A 23,287-nucleotide genomic window follows, 5' to 3' on the forward strand; every position below is an offset into this window, starting at 1 on the left:
TAAGACATGAAAAAAGAGAATAGAAAAAAAATAGCCAATTGCATGATTCTTTCTTAATGAAGGATATATCAAGAAGCAATAAGATGAATGTTCTAGCTTAACCTGACAGGCTCAAAGCTGTGATGCATCCAAATGAGCAAAGCTAAGACCTCAGATAGTGTCAAGAACTGTGATGGATCTGATATTTGGCCCTACTTACAAGTAAACACTTTGCCATGGTTTTATAGATGCTGGCAGAAAATAAAACTCCTGGGTCAGAGAAAGAAATGATTTTATTATTTATTTTATTATTCACGTCAATAGCTATAGACAGATTGCCAACAAAAGCTAATACCACAAGGTGACATGAAGAGGACCAGATGATGTTAGCATGTGTAATCTATTGCTTTACAAGAGAGGATCCCTGAGCTTAAGGAACCTGAGAATTTTCTAATAATGTGCAGTGTGTATGCTTGCCACTTGCCTTGTAGAAGGATGTCTGTCTCTCTCTTACTCAACAGTAAGCAAATCTGTCTTTAAATCAAAGGGGGACACTTTCCAGTTTCTGAAGATTTTTCTATTCATTCTTCAAATAGTTGTCCTGAATAAAGGCCATGAATTCCTCTATGCTTCTGCTCACAAGCTGTACAGAAATATTAGACCCATTGCCACAATACACAACTGAATCAGTCAGGGTCACTCCAGGTGAATTGGGCTGGCATGAAATAATTACACAGACCAGAAAGTATCTTTTTCTTGGAGTTCAGCGACTGTTCCTCAGCCCCAGCTCCCACAAGGGAAGCAAGAGAGACAGATAAAAGAGAGAGCATGCCTGAAGCCCTATTTATTGAGGAGAAGACACTGGAGAAAGTTCCACCCAAATGAGGCAAGGGATTAGGTGTCAGGGGGGTGTAGCTCACTCCCAGAGCTTCATTCCCCTGCAGATGGGACAGGAGATCCACCTGTTTCCACTCTCAGTGGAAACCAATCTCACACCTCTGTCACTCAAAGTTAAGTGTCCATGCTCACTTTTATGTGGCAGCTCCCAACAACCCATAGAGAATAATTTCCCAACAGACAGTAACATCTAAAAATTTGGGTTATCAGTACTAAGTGTACTAGTGATAAAACATTTAGAATAACAAGTCTTCTGATGTTACTATGATAAACATCCTGTCTACTTTCTCACCAGTAGGCAGCTTATTTTATAGTTCTTGATTAGAACCTAGCTTTAACAACTGACAATTTCTCAGTTCCAAATTTAACATATTTTTGCTAATAACCAGCTGCTGTAATTATCAATATTTCATATATACTATATCATCTATACATATGTGCATATGTACATATTCTAAAACTACAAATAAATTATTTATTTAAAATATTCATACCTACTACTTTGTTTCTTGTAAAAGGTGTGTCTAATATTTTCAATTTGTGCCATGTCAAAATACGGGCACTTCAGAGCATCTTAACTTTAAGAATTTTCCCTAAGTTCTCTTTCCACCTCTTATATATGACAGTGTTTCATTGCAAAAAATTATGCATTTAATATGCTAAAAAGAAAATTTGTGATCCAATTATAACTCTGTGTTTTAGAAGCTAGAGCAAAACAGTAAAATAGTCTCATAAATACTAATAGTATTAATTGTTTAGCAGCATTTATAATTTCATAGAAAATAACCAAATTATAAATAGGAATATATTTATGTAAACTTCCATATCTAATAACTGTATTATATCATAAAAATAACTTCATAATTTCTTAGCCTTTCTGATGGGTCTCCATTTATAATAGTTGATCATAAGATTGAAATCAAAGATTCTATACATTAAAAAGTCACAATCATTTTGAAAATGAAATTTTGCCCCCTTATGGTCAAGATGGATTTTGTCTTTTGCTGAGCAGGCAGAGAATCTCCTTTCATTGTACTTGGAATGGAGTTTGTAAATGTATAGTAGTTGCAGAAGAGAAGGAAAGAGAAAGGTCAGGGTGGGGCCATAATATTTCTCTTTTAAACAGGTCCCACACCATTTTCTCTCCCATATTTTGAAAAAAAAATTGTATGACTTTCTTTCAGAAATAAAATATAGATGCAATAGCAAAATCAAATAAAAAACAAAATAACTAATTCAGTTTTATTAAAGGAAAACAAGTTTAGTTGTTCCAGCATGACACTGTGTATGGCATGGTGAGAATACGATTACTTCCTGTGTTTAAGAAACTTAAATTACAACTTATGCTAGTGAATACCACTTTAAGCAATTACCTCCCAGCATGGATCTACACATTACAGTGATTAATGGAACTATTTTCGATGACTTTTGAATGCTATGAAAGTCTAGGTGGGCCATATATAAATAACAAAAGATGAGTGGGTAGTTTAAAATTTTTTGTTTTGAAAAAATCAACCAACTGAAAACTGCACTTCAGATGCAAACATAGGAGGCCATTTCTCAATCAGCTTGTTATACTGCTGCTTAACTGTAATTACTGGAGAATAATAACCATATGCTCAAATAATTATAAATCACTCGAAATTAGGAACCAGTGCATTTCCTTTTGTGTACCCCAAAGTATCTGACATAGGGTTTGACACATTCCCAGTTCTTTTAGTCCCCTGAGTATTAAGATTAATAAAATTATATTTTCTCTTATTCCTGAAATCTTCAGTAAAGATGTTTGAGCAACTTATTTCATACCCAAACTTTAAAAACTGAAAAGTGTACGCCCAGTGGAATTAGGTTTATGTGGGAGAATAATTTTAATCCCTTATTGACTTGCAAGATGCATCTACCTTGATGTTTTCACAGGAACTTATTTCACTGATGATGATCAAAAGAGGTATGTTGGGCTTTGATCAGAATAAATCTAAAGAAAGCTGGAAATCTGCAAATATGAAGTGATTAAAATTCTTTCTCCATCTTCTCTTAGTGAAATGAAGGAAGCGAAATACTGACTGATACCTTATAATTAGTGTGAGACAAATTAAAAGGATTAGTTAAAATGATTGAGATAGGGCTGAAGAAAAGCAAGTTTAATGTGAGGTCTGCATTATTATTGAAATTAGGAACTCCAGTTTTCTCCATGGATTACATATCCACTAAATTCAATCTCTTCTATTACTATCCTATAGATTTATGTCAAAATATTTCCAGGATTTTCTACTACCAGAATTAACTTTTCTAAGATCAAATGTGGGAGAAGTAAAGGAAGAATTTTTAATCTTTCTCATAGCAGCATTTGCTTTTTAATTGATTAAGGTAGTTACCCCTGAATATAGTGTGCAGGCTATTTGCAAGCTCATCCCTCTCACAGAAGGTAATGTTTAAGAATGATTATTGCACTCAGTACCTTTCCCTCATTAGCTACAGTTTAAAGCTGTGTTTAGTATTATCTTTTAATTCAGAACATCTTGTATTAAAATAATATAAATACAGTATGACCCTACTATGTATCTCTATAAATTTTATTCTTTCACAACAGATGGTTTGAATTTAAGTTATGATTGAATGACACACTTAGCTAGAAGACAATCTGTCCATTTCAGGTAATAATAACTTGTATTGAAACAATTTTTCTTACAAAATATTAGTGAAGCTAATATTAACACAGTGTTTTTAAGACGATTTTCTTGATAAGATTGATCTTTCTAGTCTTGGTATCTAGCAGACACATTAGTGATTCAATAAACCATGATTTCAAAAGTTAGGTGTAAATTTTAACTTGAAATCTTGTTCAGGCTAGAAAAAAATGTTTAATAGAATCTAGGTACATGCAAGCATGCCAGACCTCTAGTGGATTTTTGCCATTGACTATGACTTGAAATAAACATTCTATGACCCATTTGGGGGATAAATTGTTTAGAAATGTAGACACTCAGTGATTGGTAAGCAACCATGTTTCTGAACAATGAAAAATGTTTCTGATGGTGATTAATTTATACATTGATCTTGAGATGTGATATTGAATTACTATGTATTTTCAGACTTCAATATGGAATACATAATTTTAAATAAATCAATATATAAATACTAATAATAGAAAATGATCACTCATTTAAGCTGTTCTTTAGTGAATTCTATGACCCATAACCCATTCAGAGGTAACAGATAAGATATAGCAGACATTTTTTAATGATTTCCTAAAGGTTTGTGATTTAACATGTATAACAAGTCCTTCAGTGATTATATATGTGATAACTATTAAAGTCTGAAATGATTAATAAAAGCAAATTTTATTGATTGAGGCCTGTGCAATTCAGTCAGTCCTCACTGAAACAACAGAATCTTAAACTCAACTCTGAAGATTGGATCAGATTTTAATAGAGTTTCCAGAGGGAAAAGGCAATATTATATTTAAGAGAGAGTGAGAGACAGAGACAGTAAGGAAAAGGGTTCAGATAAAGAAAGTTGCATATTATATTCTGACAAGAGGGAAGAAATCAAGAATTAAAATATAAAATACAATATAATGGGCATTAGGGTTTTGGGAAAAATGAATAATTAGATATAATAAAGTTGTATAGGAGAATGTTTAGCAAAGTCAAAGGATGTTGAATAATCTCTTATAGACAAAGAAAGTAATGGACAATTTTAAATATACTTTAAGCGTGAATAAATTAAGGAAAATATTCTAGGGTGAACTTAAATGAATTAGTGGCAAGCAAAACTGCTGGTATCAGGGACTAATAGCACCTTGAACAAAATAAGTGCTGATTGAATTTTTCTGAATGAATGAATGAAAGTTCTAGCAGTTAATTAGGATACAATAAAATTGTTCAGGATGGAGATAATGTTTGTGCTCTGCACAGAATCATTTATTTCAGTCTTAGAAAATCTGAGCTTTCAAACTATAAAACTGTAAACCCACATTAAATAAATAAAAGTTACTCATAAATTATAGCAACAGAAAGCCCATTCACTTGTCACTAATAAGAGTTATCATTTGGATTAATCTTCTGAGCTCTACTTGTTTTGATTATGTCATTATTCTTCTCTATTTGTACTGTCAGCATAGCCAATTATTTTTCATCTTAAGGCAATCAAATATTTCTGTACTCAGAATTAAATTAATGAACCTGATCCTTATTTCATCTGTAGTTTCTTCTTTTTTCCCCAAATACCTGAGGAGGAACCATTCAAATGTATCTGATGTAAGTTTTATAAGTCACTTTGTGTTTGTGTTTTTCTTTTGCAATGAAAAACCCAGGAAAAGAATCCAGAAATCTTTATTGTATCTAGTTTTCTCATATATATTAAAATGTGAATAAGATCCTCAATTTAGCTAAAAGGGTGATTATGTTAATAAAATGGACAAGGATATATTTCCATCTTATGATTCTATCCTTTGCCAGAATTCTTTTCAAGGGAGGCTAATAGGACTTCAAATGTAATAAGAGAGTCTGTCTCCTCAGGGGTGATGTGTTCCTTTCAGGGTACAGACTGACAATCTAGCTTTGATTGAGCAAGCTCATTTTATGGAAGAGTAGCTGTTCCAATCACAGCAGATACTGGATTAATCACTGATGAAGTTCTATGAGCACTGGTGAACAAACTAATATTGCTAAGCTTTCAACATTATCATCCATTTTCCCCTCTTCATGCTTTTGAACACAGACAAAGAATGAAAGAGAGGAAATATACAAAATACCTCTCTAAGCATGAGACACCGGCTGGTTTCCCTTGTGAAATTGTTCTACCCATGAACTTTCTATTCATCATGTTTCTACAAAGCTCTGTGATAACCAAACTCCCCTTTCATCAGAACCCTATCTTAACTAATAAATAGGTTCAGGGTTTGTTTAGTTCTGAATGGGATCAGTTTCCCTGTGAAATGTCTTAGGAACTGCATAATGCAAATTCCTGAATATATTTTATTTGTATGATTCCTATTTATAAGACACTGAAGTAAAATATTTCCCTACAGTTTATGGGATATGATAACATTTTATCATCACCTTATTTATTATTCTCAAGCAGAAAACTTGAAAGACTATATGAAACTCATTTCTCTGAGGAGTGTGACTTCTAATATGAATCAATTTTATTTTGTAGATTCCAATTCTATGAGTTTATTTTTTAGCATAGGACTCAATAGCAAAATAAAAGTTTGAAACATTATGAAATAATATAAGCTATATGAAATTTTGTCAGTTTATTGTAAAAATGAAAATGTCTTCATAACTGCACTAGCCCAAGGATATATTGGAAATTTAGCACTTTCTTAGCCCTACAGTAAGTTTATATATATCTTTATTTCAGTGTTTATTCAATATTACATTACATATTTGACCCCATGACCAGATGAAAATTTTAAATACTATGCTTTGTTCATATCCTGTTAATTATCTTCCCATTCAAATTATATTTTCATTAATGCAGTATTTTTTAAGGAATGGATTACTATATAGATATTTTCATATGTCAAGCTATTAACAATACAAGAGTATGATGTGATTTTATATTTGCTTAATGATCTTTATATTTTTGGAAAGTTTGGTATTCTCACTTTTCTGATATAAATACTTTTTAATATTTAGTTTAAGAGTAAATACTCTTTGACAAATAAGAATAGGTGTTAAAACAAAAGTAAATTTTTACATATAATTTTTAAGCTAATAAATAAATGAGTTGTTTGCAATGTTAAAGCAGTGTCTATACCCATGAGATAGAAAAATCATAACATGTATTCTAGGCAAAGAGTATTTTCTTGACATAATTTTTTTCAAAAAGAAGATGCCTTTTCTTGAATGACATGAAAATTCACTCTATTTTCTTTTTCAGAAATTGGAGAAACAATACAAAATATAGATTCTTGAAAAGTATATTCCATTTTTATGAAGTATTCCTGTTTGGAATACTTTCAGAGTCATACTTTCTCATTTACTGTAAGTGTTTGAAATAAAATTAGGTACATATTTTTGGAAAACTGACACTTGCAGAATGTCTTTGGGCAACACACAGAATCAAGACATTCAGCAGGTTTTCACTTCCTAAACATACAGCTACCTGAGGCATGTGATTCAACTTCTCAAATCATCAACAATCAAGGTCTTTTATTATAATAAACTATTGCATTAAATATTGTCTTAATTAAGGCACTTTTCCCCCCTAATCTAAGTGAAGTAAATGTAAAAGCCAATGGAACTTTAAAAAGAACGTGTAAGAAGAGAATATCAGTGTTTTCAAACACTTAGCTGTAAAGAATATTTCTAATCAAAAGTTCATGACTTTTCTAGTAGCTGGAGTGGTCTAAGAAAGTCTACATCAAAAGATCTATCTATGATGGTTAAACTTTTCTAATTTTTTTGCATTAGTAAATTCTTAAGGTAATACACAAGATTCTCATGTTTCTTGGTCATTTTCTGTTCATCAGCTACGGGGTTATCCTTTAATTAAGCAGTCATTGAGTCACAAAGGAAACCTAACAAGGTTACAGAGAAATAGATCGTATTTATAAAGTGACTGTCTAACTGAAATAAATAAATAACAGAGGAACACACTGCCTTTAGAGAAGCATGCACTATATACCTTATTTTCCTAACATTCACATATAATTAAAGAAGAGCCCTGGAAATTTTAATTCATTTATATATGTATGTGACACAATTTTTTTAAGTTTGTTTATATTTTGTTGCTATATATATATATATATATATATATATGCTTTTACATTCAGTTTACATAAATAGGTCATTAAAACATCAAAAAGTTTACTTTTCTAACACAGACATTTTCCTATAACTATTATAGTTCATTGCATTTTTCAAGGTAATCCTCCAATTTTGATAATTTAAGATTTCTAATTTCTCTACAAAATCTACCTATCTTTCAGCTCACAGAATCTGAAAGCAGTAATACTTGAAACGTGAATTTAAACAATACAGCATTCCATTGCAAACTCTACTTAATTCTGTTTCTACTTCAAACTCTACATGTTTATGTTGCTATTAAAATTTAACATAATTCCAAAGGGCAAGCCTTATTGTGCCATAGTCCGGCTGGGCAAAATAACCGAGAGGTGACAAGCAACTTGAATGTTGAAGCAGGAACTACTTTATTGCGAGTGAACTCAGCGGGAACAGAGTGAGAACTCAAAGTAGCCGGCACCCAAGGTAGCAGGATCCGCTTTTCTGCAGGACAGCAGAGGTACAAATACCCAACTAATTACACACAACTTAACTTAATTAACATCATCTAGATACAGCAGTCAGTCATTAAGGAATCCTCATCATCTTAATGGCTCACTGGAGTTACTTCACAAACCACTCCTCCTGGCAAAGTGCCAGGTGCCATCTTGACTTGATTTGTATCCCCAACATTATTATAAGTTCTACAAGACAATATTACAATATTTTTGTTTATTAAGTATATTTGAAATTTTGTTTGAAATACAATATAAAGTGAAATTCTGCATACTTGCAATTTCAATTATATAATCCAATTTCATATTTAAACTGAAATTATTCAGAGTAAACCATACCAAAAACTAAATATATTTTATTTCTTAAAATCTTTGCAGAATATAGAGTTGAAAAACTTTCTGAAAATGAAATTGAATAATATAATGGCAAAAAGAATGTTTTCAGTCTGCTTAATTTTATTCTTCTTGATTTTATAGACACCGCCCATTATTATATTCCCCTATATTTGATTTGTAGGTCTTCCGTACATACTTTTTCCTCCAGAATACCATTTGACTGTGGATAATTTCTGAAATTTTTCATTTCATATTTATATATGGAACAAATTTCTAAAACTAAAATATGTCTTGTTTCTCTTTAGTTGAAAGACATAATTTCAGAGATTCTCCCCTTAGAGATTCAAGTAATGTTAATAGCTCCCTATACTGTCCTTCATATTAAGTCACAGGAATTTTATTTTTGGTTTTTATTTTAGAAGATGAACATTCTGAAACATTATTGATGTATAAATAATGAAATACTCTTTTGAGGTTTAGAACCCAATTAATAATTAAGAATGCAGTTGATAATTATTCTAAGTGTGAAAACATACAAATAGTGATGATGAAAAAGTTTCAAGAGCTTTTCATTTGTAAAATAAATTATGTTAAGATTACCAAAATGGTATTTATATTTATTATCTGAGGGAAAAATTCTAGTTTGAAATTTTTGTATAAATATTTGCAGATAAATGTAACTTTTCTGATTTAGATTTTTAATGTCCGTTTAAAAACTCATGTATTAGGCAATGCAGGAATGTTCAGACATTAAATGATTAGATAATGAGAGCTATAACCTCATCAATGGATTAACCCATTTGATATATTACCTCATCAATGGATTAACCCATTTCATGGACAGTAATTTGAATGGACTACTACATGATAACTGTAGGCTTAGAGGAAGTAGGTCACTGGTAGTGAGGCCTCAGACTACTCTTGTCCCTGGCTCTACTTTCTCTCTTTCTCTGCTTCCTGGCTTCCATGACCTGAGCATCTTTCCTATACCATGGCCTTCTGTCATGATGTTCTACCTATCATCAGATCCAGAGCAGTGGAGTCTGCCGAGCATGGACTGAACCTCTGAAACTGTGAGCCCCAAATAAACTCTTTCTCCTCTAACTTGTTTATGTTAGGCATCATGGTCACAGTGATGAAAAGCTGATTAACAGAGAAGGTTTCTAAGTAGTTTATTATTTATTAACTATTTCCAATTGTTTTTTTCTAAATTTGAGGAGCAGAAAAGCAATTACATTAGCTTAGGATTCATTAGAGTTTAAGAATGTTAAAACTACATTATTTTTACTATCTTCTTTCAGTGTGTAAAAGAAGCAGATATTTGAGTTATTCCTGGAACATTCCAAGAAAATCTGAAGATAACTGAAGTTTAAAAACAGTCTGAATTTGTACTTGAACTTGGGGTAAAATCATAATACTAAAATATATTGGCAGATGAAATGAAATACAAACACAGTTTATGCTATCCATAAGCAAAACATGCTTATAAGTAATATTTTTAAAACACAGAATAATACATAACAATGATTATGAAGAAATTGAATTTCCTTCAAAATAACTGTCTTTGCCAAACTAGTTAGGAGTATGCCAAAGTTCAGATATTTTCTACAATATTTTGTGCATATAAAGAAAAATATCATTTAAGTACAAAATACCATTGCCATTTTATAGAAGCATAATACATGTTTTAATTTTCTTTTACATATATTCTTTGTCATATTTTTAAACAATTGATTCATATTATAATTTTCTTGTGCATATATCTATAAATATTGAGTAGTTCATTTTCATTTAAAATTTATTACTTAAAAGAATTACAAACCTAAGCCCTTAGAGATGACTCTCCTCTGATTCTTTATTTCCACATAATTCCCTAAGCTTTCTTTTATAATCAACTGTTATTTATAAATAATTTGAAATAAGTCAGATATATCTTTGCCTTTTTTTAGATCTATGTAAATATGTTATATTCCTATAGATGTTCAAGTCAGTTTTTTAAAACTTTTATATCAATGTATATATTGTATTACTGAATTTTAACAAAATATGTTTCTTAAGAAACAATATCTTTCTATTGTATGTACATTCTTATTTCTCTGTAATCTTTTGTATTATTTATATTATTTAACTGAAAAAGGGGCTTTTGTTTTTGCCACAAGGAAATTTAGAACAGGAAAAAGTGACTTAGCCACAAGGAAAATTAGAACAGGAAAAAGTGACCCAGATGGCTAACTTTTTAAAGAAAATATATTTTATTTCATTTTAGCAAATGTTATCATTTAAATAATATTTAAAACATGCAACATGTAGTACATTGTATTTCCTTATGTTTATTTTATATATAAAACTTTTAACTAAGAAAAATTTGAAAAATTTCAGTGAATAATATTTTTAACATTTTTCTTACTTTTGAAAATGAAAACTTAGTCAAGAATTTCACTAGTTTCTAATGGTCTACTGTTTTAAAGTTCTCCAAAGAAATAACGATTATAATGTGAGTCAATATTATATGACCCTTTTGATTTGCAGCACTGGAATAATTCAAGAGACAGCCTTGAAAGATGAGATCACTTACTTGAATTTAATATAAATAATTTTTATGTTGATAATGTTAAGCTATTAAATTATAACTTATTGGTTCCATATTACTACTTTACAAGTTTTAAATATTAGATATTAAACCTATTTCTACTTACAAAAATTTTGTGCTCATGTTATGTTTATGTATTGATAAAACCAAAAGGAAGTCCTCAAGTTAATTATAAGCTAAAAATTAATCCACCCTGAGTTAAAAGAATCATCTAAATATCAGGAATATTGTATGAACTAGTTTACTATAAAGGACCCTTTTCATTCATATATCAAAATTTTGAAATATTTAAATCAGCTTATATAAAGCTAAAGCCATCACCCAGGTTCTCAGTTAAACTTTTTTGATTCTGTTCTATAATTTTCTAGGAAAAACAGAAAAAGAAAACATGGGAAAAAGCACATACATTTTTAAAATTTTCTTTTATTTATAATTTCATATCTATCTACCTAAGATATTCTTATAAATAATTAACTCCAAATACATTGATATTTTTAATGACCAATAATCCCAAATTTTCCCAAAAGAGATGAAAAAAGGAGAGAAAGAAAAAGGAATTTATGAGAGCTAGCTTCACATATAGAAATATTTATAAATCAATCATAAATTCATTATAAATTAATCAAATATAATATATACAAATATGCATATATATTTATATAAATTAATCACTGTAAAGCCTAATTATTTTTCTAATAGAAAGAAAAGGCTTATATTCAAAATAAACATTTTGATACATATGTTAGAAATAATATTCTCTTTGATGATAAAGAGCAAAAATGTTACTAAAATGTTTAAATGGTAGTCCTTTAAAAAATTCATTAACAATTACCTATTTCACTTCATACCGTTTTTAAAAATTTAATGTTCAGAATAAAATTAGGAAGGCAGCTAGTATTTTAGTATATAAGAAATAGAGCTAAGAATGTAGACATTTTTACTTACACATTTCCAAAGCATCTAGTACCTAATACATCACATCCTTATTCAGACTTAGACCTACTCTGTTATCTTTCATACCTTTTATAAATGAGTATTTATGTGTTTTTACATTCTTCCTAGTTCCTCTAAAGGTAATATAAATAGGCTAAACAAATTTACCTGTAGTTAAAATTATAGTGTTATATTACTTATTTAATTACATGTTTCCCTATATATTCTGACCATGACCTGCAAGGCAAGGGAATAAGTAACTGTCCTAGGTGTGGGCAGACTGGAAATAAAAGGCTGAAAACATAGTAATCCCAGCTGTTTGGGAGGCTGAGGCAGGAGGATCATGAGTTCAAAGCCAGCCTCAGCAAAAAGCAAGGCTCTAAGCAACTCAGTGAGACCCTATCTCTAAATAAAATACAAAAAAAGGGCTGGGGGTGTGGTTCAGTGGTCGAGTGCCCCTGAGTTCAATCCCTGGTACCAAAACAAAACAAAACAAAACAAAAACATGAAAGATAAAGAAAGAAAACCAAAGGAGACAAAAAATACATTGAAAACAGGAGATTTTCGGATGGAAACGACCTGATGGGTCTGATCCTAACAAAGGGAGATAGGCCACCAACCTTTATTTTATAGGAGAACACTTGAAAGGAATTCATTGTTCACAAGAGTTCTTCAAGATAAAAGAAAGGCAAGAGGCTGGAAGTTGGGCTTATTGGGGCCTTATCCCTTGCTTAGTAATTCTTCCTCCTCCAGTCAGCTGGGGCCTCAAGGCTGTTTAAGCACACTGGTATCTCTTTTAACCAAAGCTCTCAGACATCTAAATTCAAAGCTATCGAACTCATAAATTCCATGCCAGGCATGGAATCAGCCCCATTGACAGAGGCCGCCTGCAAATGGGCGCGTTTTTCTACATCTTCGCATGGGGCAGCCAAAATATCCAAGGCTATGGAGTTCAAAGCAATAATTTATTTGCCTCTCCTGACAATATATTAATGTATTCACTTAATAAATATTTGTGTAGTATGATTGCTTATCAATGAACAAGAAAAGGCCAGTGAGTCTTTGTTCAATTTTCAACTCATTAATTTTTAAAATATATATAACAAATTTAAGCATAAATGAAAATGAAACACAATTCATGAAAATAGAAAAAGATTGAAAGAATCAAGAAAAAAAGAATCTAAAGAAGCACAAAGGAAGAGGAAACTTAAAAGATTTTAAAGTGTTAAGTTATACACAAAAGACTCATAGACACTAAACCTTTTGCAGCAGAAGAGAGACAATATAGTTTAAAACTCCTGGTCTCAATATATTGTTAGCTCTGGCTCTGGATTTTTGGTATTAACATTTCTTATTTTTCACTATTGGAAACTATTACTTTGCCTAATAAGCAGCTTTTCAATTGCTTTCATACTAAAAGAGCCATTATGAGGATAACTGTTTACATTTTCATGGAGTCACTTGGGATTTAGAAGAGAATTCAACTGTATTTAAAAGAACTTAATTATGTGAGTACTTACGATAAGCTCATTTTAGCACATTCTGTTGAAGGTAATTTTTTAATTTCCTTAACCAGACAGGTTTATGAATAACATGAGCAATTGTACTTGATTTATAAACAACTCTGTAAGAGGAAAGTAAATGGAAAAATTGATCTCTAGAACGTTTTCAATGAATAGTAAAATCATAGCAATACGGGATTAAAAAATGCACTGCATTCCTCTTGGAAATGTGCATTTTATTTGTATTTATTTGTAGATATAATCAATTCCTACACTCCTTATTCCTCTCAATATAAGAGTAATATCATAGGCTTTAAGATTTTTAACTACTGATACCATATTCTTTTTTAAAAAATCATTATTAATAATGATTGTATATTATTCACAGATCTTGGCTGACCTAGAAAACCATGCATTATTTAAGAATGACTTGGAATGTCAAAAGCTGATCCTGGAAGCAATGAAATATCATCTACTGCCAGAAAGAAGAACTTTAATGCAAAGTCCAAGAACTAAACCCAGAAAATCTACAGTTGGAACCCTCTATGCAGTAGGAGGAATGGATAACAACAAAGGTATATAATTTTAGATCTGGATTAAGACAAACCCTGTGCCACACCATCACTCAATTTTATTATTATAATCTGGATAAACAAATAATCTTTGCATAAACTTAGCTTTAACAATTATGATTTAAGACTAAGGGAAAATTAAAGTTCCATTTATATTTCTGGTCTGTATTTTTCACTTCTATGTATTCATCTTTAAATTCTTTATTTATCTCTTCTGCATTACATGCAAGATTTCAAATAAAATGAGAAAAGAATTTAAACTTAACACAGGCCAATTTGTCACATATATTGAAAACTGCATTTCAGTTCTAAGTAAAGGAAACACAGTATGTCAGGGACATGCTTACTGCAGTACAATTATGATAAGATTCTGCATGTGAAGGGTCTGGGGATGTAGCTCAGTTGGTAGAGTGCTTGCCTTGCATGCAGAAGGCCCTGGGTTCAATCCCCAGCACCATTAAAAAAAAAAAAAAATCTCTGCCTTTGAGAAGCTGAGATTTTCAGATAGCATTAAGACAGATAAGTAGATAATTATAAATTAGTATAATAACTGTGGTAGTTGTCATTGGAGCAAAATGAAATATCATTCTTCTTGGTTTAGTCAGCTTTTTCACTGCTGGGACCTGACCAGAAAAATTTAAGAGTAGGAAAAGTTTGTTTGATGCTCATGGTTTCCAAGGTCTTAGTCCCTAGATGGCTAACTCCTTTGCACCTGAGGTGACACAGAACATTATGGTAAAAGGGTGTGGAAGAAGAAAGCAGCTCAGGCAATTAGCAATCAGGAAGTAGAGAGAGCTCCACATATCAGGGACAAAATATAAACCCCAAAAGCATTCCCCTAGTTATCCACTTCCTCCAGCCACATCCTACCTACTTAGAGTTACTTTCCAGTTAATCCATATCAATGGATTAATACACTAATTAAGTTAAAGCTCTCATAATACAATCATTTCAGCTCATGACAATACAACATTCTTGTATTGTCTTACACATGAGTTTTTGGAGGACACCTCTTATCTAAACTTTAACAGTTTTTTCCAAAAGGAAAGAATCTGGATAAAGATTTTAATGGTTACTTGTATGTTTCATTGTGACTGGTTTAGGGATACTCAGGTTGTTGCAAAACATTATTTCTGATGATGTTTCTTTCTCTTTTTTTAAATTTAATACAATTTATTCTTTAGAACAGTGGTCTCCAATTTTTTTGATTACACAGCTCTTTTTTATTTTTTTAGATTGTCTGACCAAGGCTTTATTACAATACAGCAATACTAGTGTCTATTTTATTCTGCTGCCCTTCCTATCCCCGCTTCCCTTCTCCTCCCCTCCCATCACCTCTCTCTACCCAATCTAATGTGACACATTTCTTTTTTTTCCCCTCACATCATCATACATGTATTTTGTGTAACGATGAGGGTCTCCTTTCATCCTCCGTTCAATTCCCCTTCTCCCTCCCATTCCCTTCCACCTCTCTTCCCTATTTACTGGTAGTCTTCTTCTCATGCTTTTCCTCCCTACCCATTTAGAGTCACCCCCCTTATATCAGAGAAGACATTCGGCATTTGTTTTTTAGGTATTGGCTAACTTCACTTAGCATAATCTGCTCTAATGCCATCCATTTCCTTGCAAATGCCATGATCTTGTTATATATTAGTGAGGCGTAATATTCCATTGTGTAACAATGCCACATTTTTTTATCCATTCATCTATTGAAGGGCATCTAGGTTGGTTCCACAGTCTAGCTATTGTGAATTGTGCTGCTATAAACATTGATGTGGCTGTGTCCTGTAGTATGCTCTTTTAGGTCTTTTGGATATAGTCCGAGAAGAGGAATAGCTGGGTCAAATGGTGGTTCCATTCCTAGTTTTCCAAGGAATCTCCATACTGCTTTCCAAATTGGCTGCAACAATTTGCAGTCCCACCAGCAATGTATGAGTGTACCCTTTTCCCCACATCCTCGCCAGCACTTGTTGTTTTTTGACTTCATAATGCCATTCTTACTGGAGTGAGATGTTTCTGATGGTGTTTCTAGAAGAGATTAGCATTTGATTCAACAAACTGAGCAAAGAAGCTTGAATATCATATATCTTTCACTGGTGTAGTGAACATTTCCAATTCCTTGAGGTCCTGGATTGAGCAAAAAGACAAACAAAATAATTTACTTTCTCTTCTGGAGGTGGCTATATATCCTCTGGCTTCAAACTTCATAGTAACAGGTTCTCAGAAATTCAAACTTCAGTAATTATACCAGCAGTGCACCCCTACACACACACACACACACACACACACACCCCTATTGCCTCCTGGTTCTCAGGCTGTGGATCCAGAGTAGATTACATCACTGACTTCTCTGATCCTGCAACTTGAAGACTGAATATTGTGAGGACTTCTTGATTTCCATAATTGTGTGAGCTGATTTCCATAGTAATTCTCTCATATATACCTCTATACAATATTGATTCTTTTTCTTTATGGAACCCTGACTAATGTAGTGATTGTCTATAAAAAACTGACTCAAAATATATTTGAACTTTATAAAATTTTTATAGTGGCTTTACCACAGAAAGCCATTACATATCCCTTATTCTTTCTTTACTACATAATTTACTTCCAGATGCATTCTATGGATGACAAGTTTTTAGACTTTATGATTTCATTTAAAATGTACTTTCTACTTGAAGAAATATTATGGTTTCTTAGGTTTCTTAACAAATTGTAATATCAGAATTATTGAGAAAAGCTTATATTGCTTCAAGTAATAATACCAGCTTTGACTTAATGAAATTGAATTTTAGTCATTGTCATTGATTCATTCATTCATTCAAGACAACTAATTATGCATCTATTACCTGCCATGGATTCAACTCTAGAATGTCACTCTTTTTCAATTCAAGAATAGTAATGTTGCAGTTATCAAATAAAATTAAGATAATTTTCAAAAATATGAAATAAAACATAACTGTCAGTTAAAAACGGTAGACAACTTGTTGTTTTGAGAACTAAAGAAATAACAAATGATTTCTGACCCTGCTTCTCTCCATTTTATCTCCCTCAGAGTTTCACTTCTTTCATATACCATCAAATGTTGTTATTTAATATGATATTACAGAAGTTTTAGAAAATGTATAATGGTTTTAAAATGTCTTTTTTAAAAAATATTTTTTCTAGTTGTAGTTGGACACAATATCTTTATTTTATTTTATTTTTTTTTATGTAGTGCTGAGGATCGAACCCAGAGCTTTACACATGTTAAGTGAGCACTCTACCAATGAGCCACAGCCCCATCCCCTTAAAATATCTTTTTAAAGTGATGAAACAGAAAATATCTTATCAGATAAAAATCTTTTGACCTACAAATAGTTAGAAATTGTAGCATCATAAAAGCAAAGATTTATCTCAATCAAGAAAACAAAGCTATTAATGTGTATCTCCATTGTCTTTTTGAGAGTAATAAATACCAAATAACATGCATAATATTCTATGCCCTAGAACAGAAGCAGGAATACATTGTTATAATGTTGTGGTAAGTTAATTTTATTTGGTAAACCTTTGATTTCTAGGGACTATCAATAAATACATTCCTCCTATTCTCAGATTTTATAAATATAAGTCTAATACATTATTTGTCTAATTTCAAAGTCAAACAAATACCATTTGTTTTTTAAAGAATGCCATATTTCATGGGAAAATACTGATGTAATATTAATTCCATATGTGCATCTGCACATGATAGTATTTTATATAAAAAAGCAAACAAAAATATCAATTGAACATTCAATAAATTCATATTAACAAGAAGCCACTGCATGATTAAAGAAACAAAGCATGTGACTAATTTGCCAGTGCTCTCAGCAGTAACCTGGGCTGAGCTTCCTAATTGTATTATGGAAAATAATAGTGTAGAAATTCTAGAGGCATGAAAATATAAGAACTCTATGAAATAATAGTAATATGCTGATTTTAGTGTCTTATTTCTGGAACCCAATGACATGGGAGGCTGAGGAGAGAGAATTACAAAATCAAGGAAAACCTCTTCAACTTAGCAAAACCCTGTCTCAAAATTAAACAATAGCTAAGTTTTTAAAAGGTTGGGAAAGAAATTCAGAGGTAGAGTGACCTGGGTTCAATCCTCCTTACCAAAAAAAAATAATAATAATTAATTAAATAAATAAGGGATAATGATGTGATACAGCGAAGGAATAAGGCAGTAAGGTGGTCATGTAAGTGATACATATATGAATATCATGATGCATAAGGTAAGTATCTTTTTTCTTTTTCTGGTACTAGGGATGGAACTCAGGTTCACATGACCAATGAGCCACATCTCCAGCTCTGTTTTGTATTTTATTTAGAGACAGGGTCTCACTGAGTTGCTTATTAGTATCTCACTTTTGCTGAGGTTGGCATTCAACTCTCAATTCTCCTGCCTCAGCCTCCCGAGCTACTGGGATTACAGGTGAACACCACCATGCCTACAGCTAAATGTCTTTTAGGCCAATTCAAACAACAGTCAAGAATGATGAATCAAGAAAAAAGAATTAAATGATAAATGGAATTTTGTATTGTATTTTTTAAAAGTGTTATAGTTTAGATTTTCAGTATCTCCCAAAGGCCCATATTTGAAGGTGTGGTCCCCAACATATGGTGCTATGGAGAGGTGGTGTAACCTCTAGTAGTTGGGGCCTAACAGAAGGAAGTTAGGCCACTGGGGGCATACTTTTGAAAGAGATATTGGAACTCGGGGCCCTCTCAACTCTTTCTTTTAGTTTATCCTAAACTATGAGTGAATGAATTCTTGGTGAAAAATTAGTGTGTGGGAGGTAAAGTTATTATGATGTATGAATTTATTTTTTCTAGAAAGTATAGATGACTTTATATCACCATTAAATTATGCAGAGTGCCAGTTTCAATATCTTCTCAAAATTTTCTGTATTAAAAAATTATTTCATTATGAGCAATTTCTAGTATAAAGTAGAAATAATTGGAAAATGAGACCTAAGTTTTGTAATTACATTTAAACTTCCCAACTTAAATAGAAAGGTTGAACATTTTTTAATTGTAATTTGTTAAATTAAGATTAAATTTAATTTTGCAAATAATTTTGAATAGTATCAAATTATTTCCTTCTTTTCTAATTATTGCATATTGTATCTTAGTTTCTTGAACTAGTAAGTTTGGCTATACCATAAAATAAACTGCTCTGCAGACAGACTATGAGACACTTTTGTCAAATGCTTTATTTTCAAAGGAATAATTTAATGATTTAGAGGTTCATAGTAAAAAATCTAGTAAGCAGCATAATATCTCTGGAAATTTCTGAAAGAATGATGGATATTATATAAGAAGATAAATAGACACTCTGAATACCATTAAGTTTTCTCAAATATAATTTACTTGCCTTAGGCAGAAATTGAGAGTAACAGAAAATCATCTTTCAAACAAGAATTAGAGAATTTGTGACTAAGTATTTATGAGGACTGTCCTCCTCCTATTTTGTTTTCAATATTTATATCAGGGCTACTAATTTTTAGTGGTCCCTGAAAGTCATTTTATTTTTACTTTAGAAAAACTACCTTTATCTAGTTCTCAGATAGATGTATGCCTTAGAACTATTCATAAGCTAAGTTTGGCACCTTAGCTGCCATTTTCTGCCTCAATTTTGGTCTCAAGGTATATCTTAGAATTCAGAAGATGCCAGAAAAGATGAATAGCAATGTCCAGCCAGACTCCTTTCCGAGGGATCCAGGTCTAAAGTTCTGACTACTTGGCTGCCCTAAACAGCAGTTATTACTCCCAGCCCCACTAGACTGCCCAGAGGCCTCAGCGTACACATATTGCAAGAACTCTCAGTCTAGCACTACTTGTGAATCAGCCATTTCTCAAGTGGGAAATGGCAAACACTATTAGGATCATTCCCATTCATAGCCCTTTTATACTGAAACTTGGCCTTTTAAATGTTAGCCATCATTTTTGTAATCTTCAATGTCTTGAAAGAGCTCATTTTTTTGTAATGAAGGTTAATGGAAAACTGAAACTTTATAGTTACTTTTTGGGGGATAATTTGATACACGATAATCCATCATGGTTAAAAGCAGAGACATCTGTGTTTTTAATATGATCATTTTCTATGTGAATCTCAAATTCTCTCAGATTTTTATGATAAATTCTATATAGTTCTCATCTTACTTGCTTTTATTTATTTATTTATTGCTTCATGTATTACTTCTTACCTATAGAAATCCATTTGCCTTGGTATTCATAGGTGGTTTGTTTCAGGACCCACTCAGATACAAAAATCCAGAGATGTTCAAGTCACTTATATAAAATGTCACACTATTTGCCTATAACCAATACATATCCTGTTGCATGTGTTAAATCATCTCTACGTTACTACATTACTTACTAATATAATGTAATTGCTATGTAAATATTGGTTATAATATATTGTTTAGTTAATATTAACAAGAAAAAAATTCTATACATGTTTAATAAACCTGTAAATTTTTCCCCTAATATTTTCTATCCCTAATTTGTTGAACCCATGGCTGACTATATTTCAGGTTTATTTCATATCATGTAGCTAATAATGCCAACACCTGAAAGCTTTGGGGGAGTAAATCTACTGTTTGTTGTTTCTAATATTCTCATTCATGTTAGTTTTATTCTTTGTGTGTTGAGTAATATTATTTTGAAATCATATTAATTTTCTTTACTCTTTGAACTTTTGCAGGCCTAAATTACAGATGTTTTTCTCCAATATAAACGAGTCTGCTTTAACCCTGAACCAAGGGTACCCTTAGATCCCTGTCATCCTTCTTCAATGAATCAGGCTTAATGCAGTAACTCTGGTTCCCTCTTCTCCCACCTTCTGTCAGGCCAAAGGCAGGTGCTCCAGATCTCATCAAGGGTATTCATGGTACACCCATCTGTCCTCTGAAAGTGCTGGCTTCTATGTGAATTTAGTTCCCAGATCTCCCATCACTGTTTTTTCAGCTACTTGTCTGTACCCTTGAATATTTCTCTTATTTTCACTTGAGTATAACAATGCAAAAAATTATTCAAGGTGAATGTAAATAGTGATTGTGCTCTGTGTATGGATTTTAAATGTTTGAGACCATAAATACGTTTAACCTGATTATACAATGTACACATGTATAAAACATCACATGGTACGTATAGTCAGTCAGCTTTCTGTCACTTTAAGAAAATGCTTGAGAAACAAAAGGAAGAAAGGTTTATTTTGGTTAGTGGCATCAGAGGTTTTAGGCCATAGTTGATTGGCCCTGTTGCTTTAAATTTATGGTAGCAAAGTATATATGGTAGCATGATTGGAGTGCATCTTGGAGAAAGTGGTAAATAGCAAAGAAAGAAAGACAGGAAGGGGATGGGGTACAAATATCCTCTTCAAGAGCACACCCACTAATGACCTGACTTTGTTCCATTAAGCCCACCTACCAAAGTTTTCTTCACCTCCCAATAGTGCAGATTGATAACCAGCCTAACATATGGCCTTTGGGGAACCCTCCAGATTCAAACTATAGCAATAATCCATTAGTAAACATGCAAATTTTATGTTTTGTGTATCTGCAGAATATTCACTTAGTTTAAAAAATTTATTGCAATTTGCCCAGGTGTACTGGAGTTATAATATTAGGGCATTTCAGCATAAGCCTTCAATTTTCAATGGACAGAAATCTCCTGGGGGAGTAAATCTACTGTTTGTTGTTTCTAATATTCTCAGAAATATTGGGTTTATTTTTTGCTTTGTTTCATTTCATATATTTTGAGATTTTCACTATAGAATTTTTCTGATTTTTGTATTATAACTTTTGGAAATTTAATGTCATGTTTACAGTTAAACTATTAACATCTTACACTATTTCAGTCTTGTTACATATTTGTGAAAGAGACTGTGATATTTCTAAGCTTCATTAAGTTTGGAGTATTCACAAATTTGGAAGTATTATATTCACAGTTCTATATTTTACATCTATATTTTATATCTCAAAGTATTAAGTTATATTATGTATTAAATTAGAGGAGCTCTTATAATGATCATTCATTAAATATTTGATTCAATCCCACACATCTTCTAAAAATTATTGTAATTCAAAATAAATAGAAATCAATACAAGCCTTAGATCTGAGGAATCATTAGCTAACATTCAGACCTATAATCAAAACTTTATGTTTACCAATTTGTTCTACATTAATTCTCACATGTATACAAGAAACATTAGGTTTGAAGTGTAATATAGTATTTATCAGCATAAAATTTGTATTAATATGAAATCTACCCATATTTATAATATTTTAAAGATTGAAGACAAATCAAGTAGAAAATTATTGTTACCTAAAAACTTTTCCCATTTCTGTACTCCAAGCAGAAAACAACATTATGGATCAAGAATATTTTTCCTCAGTAACTGATAATTTGGAATTAATAAAATGATTTCATCTATGAAATATATTTTAAACACCTACGGCCATATACCACCATATAAAAAATTTAATTACTTCCTATAACAAACTTATGTTGAGAGTATTTTTCTAAATTATTTTCATTATGATGAAGGTTAAGAAACTTTCTTAATTTCTACCATTTAATAGTTAGGAGGAAGAGTAAATCTAGGGGCTGTATAAAAAATGAATTCTTTTTACCCTTTTATCCACATTTCACCTGAAATATGATAAAATGATTTTATTAAATGCCAGGAAAATTCCTGCCGTAATATAAAACTTACTATATTTTCTTTAAGTTTTTATTAAAGATAATACCTAGTTCTCTAATGCATTAAGTAAATAAAAAATCCCAGGCCAGTTGAATAAAGTCTATTTTATGATTTTGGAGAAAATGTTAAGAATATAAGAATGAAAAAATTGAATATACTCTATAATAGTTATTCCCTTACATGTTTTGTAAATTAATTTTATGCACACAATATTATTCAAAAACAGTTATAAATACTATGAAGTTAGTATTTTTAAATGACAAAATGTATATATTAACATCTTAAAATTTCATGTGTATGACTACATATTTGCAAAGCTATATTTAGTGTATTCTTGTTAGAATAAAATGTCTTGCTATAACAAAACAGTTTTAAAATTTAATTTTTGTTTTTTATGTTTTTTCTTCAAAGAATAATTTATGTGAAAAAAGCAACTTTTGTATTTTTAATTGACAAATAAAAATAGCACACATCTATAGTGTATAACAGGATACTTT

General features: G+C 31.3%; 1 protein-coding gene and 1 non-coding gene across 2 annotated transcripts in view; both read left to right on the forward strand.

The window, feature by feature from the left end:
* The window catches only part of Klhl1 (kelch like family member 1), a 404,701-nt gene that overhangs the window by 251,287 nt on the left and 130,127 nt on the right, over positions 1 to 23,287 (forward strand). The window contains exon 6 of the mRNA XM_046466456.2: positions 13,875 to 14,061. Coding sequence (XP_046322412.1) covers positions 13,875 to 14,061 — 187 coding nt within the window. The remainder of the gene's footprint in view (positions 1 to 13,874; positions 14,062 to 23,287) is intronic.
* Positions 14,446 to 14,518, forward strand: Trnaa-ugc (transfer RNA alanine (anticodon UGC)). The gene has a single exon. It is a non-coding gene; the product is annotated as a tRNA-Ala (tRNA).

The sequence above is a fragment of the Marmota monax genome, unplaced genomic scaffold (assembly GCF_021218885.2).
Source record: "Marmota monax isolate L192 unplaced genomic scaffold, Marmota_monax_Labrador192_F-V1.1 WCK01_AAM20220418_F8-fsc00049, whole genome shotgun sequence".
Taxonomy (NCBI): domain Eukaryota; kingdom Metazoa; phylum Chordata; class Mammalia; order Rodentia; family Sciuridae; genus Marmota; species Marmota monax.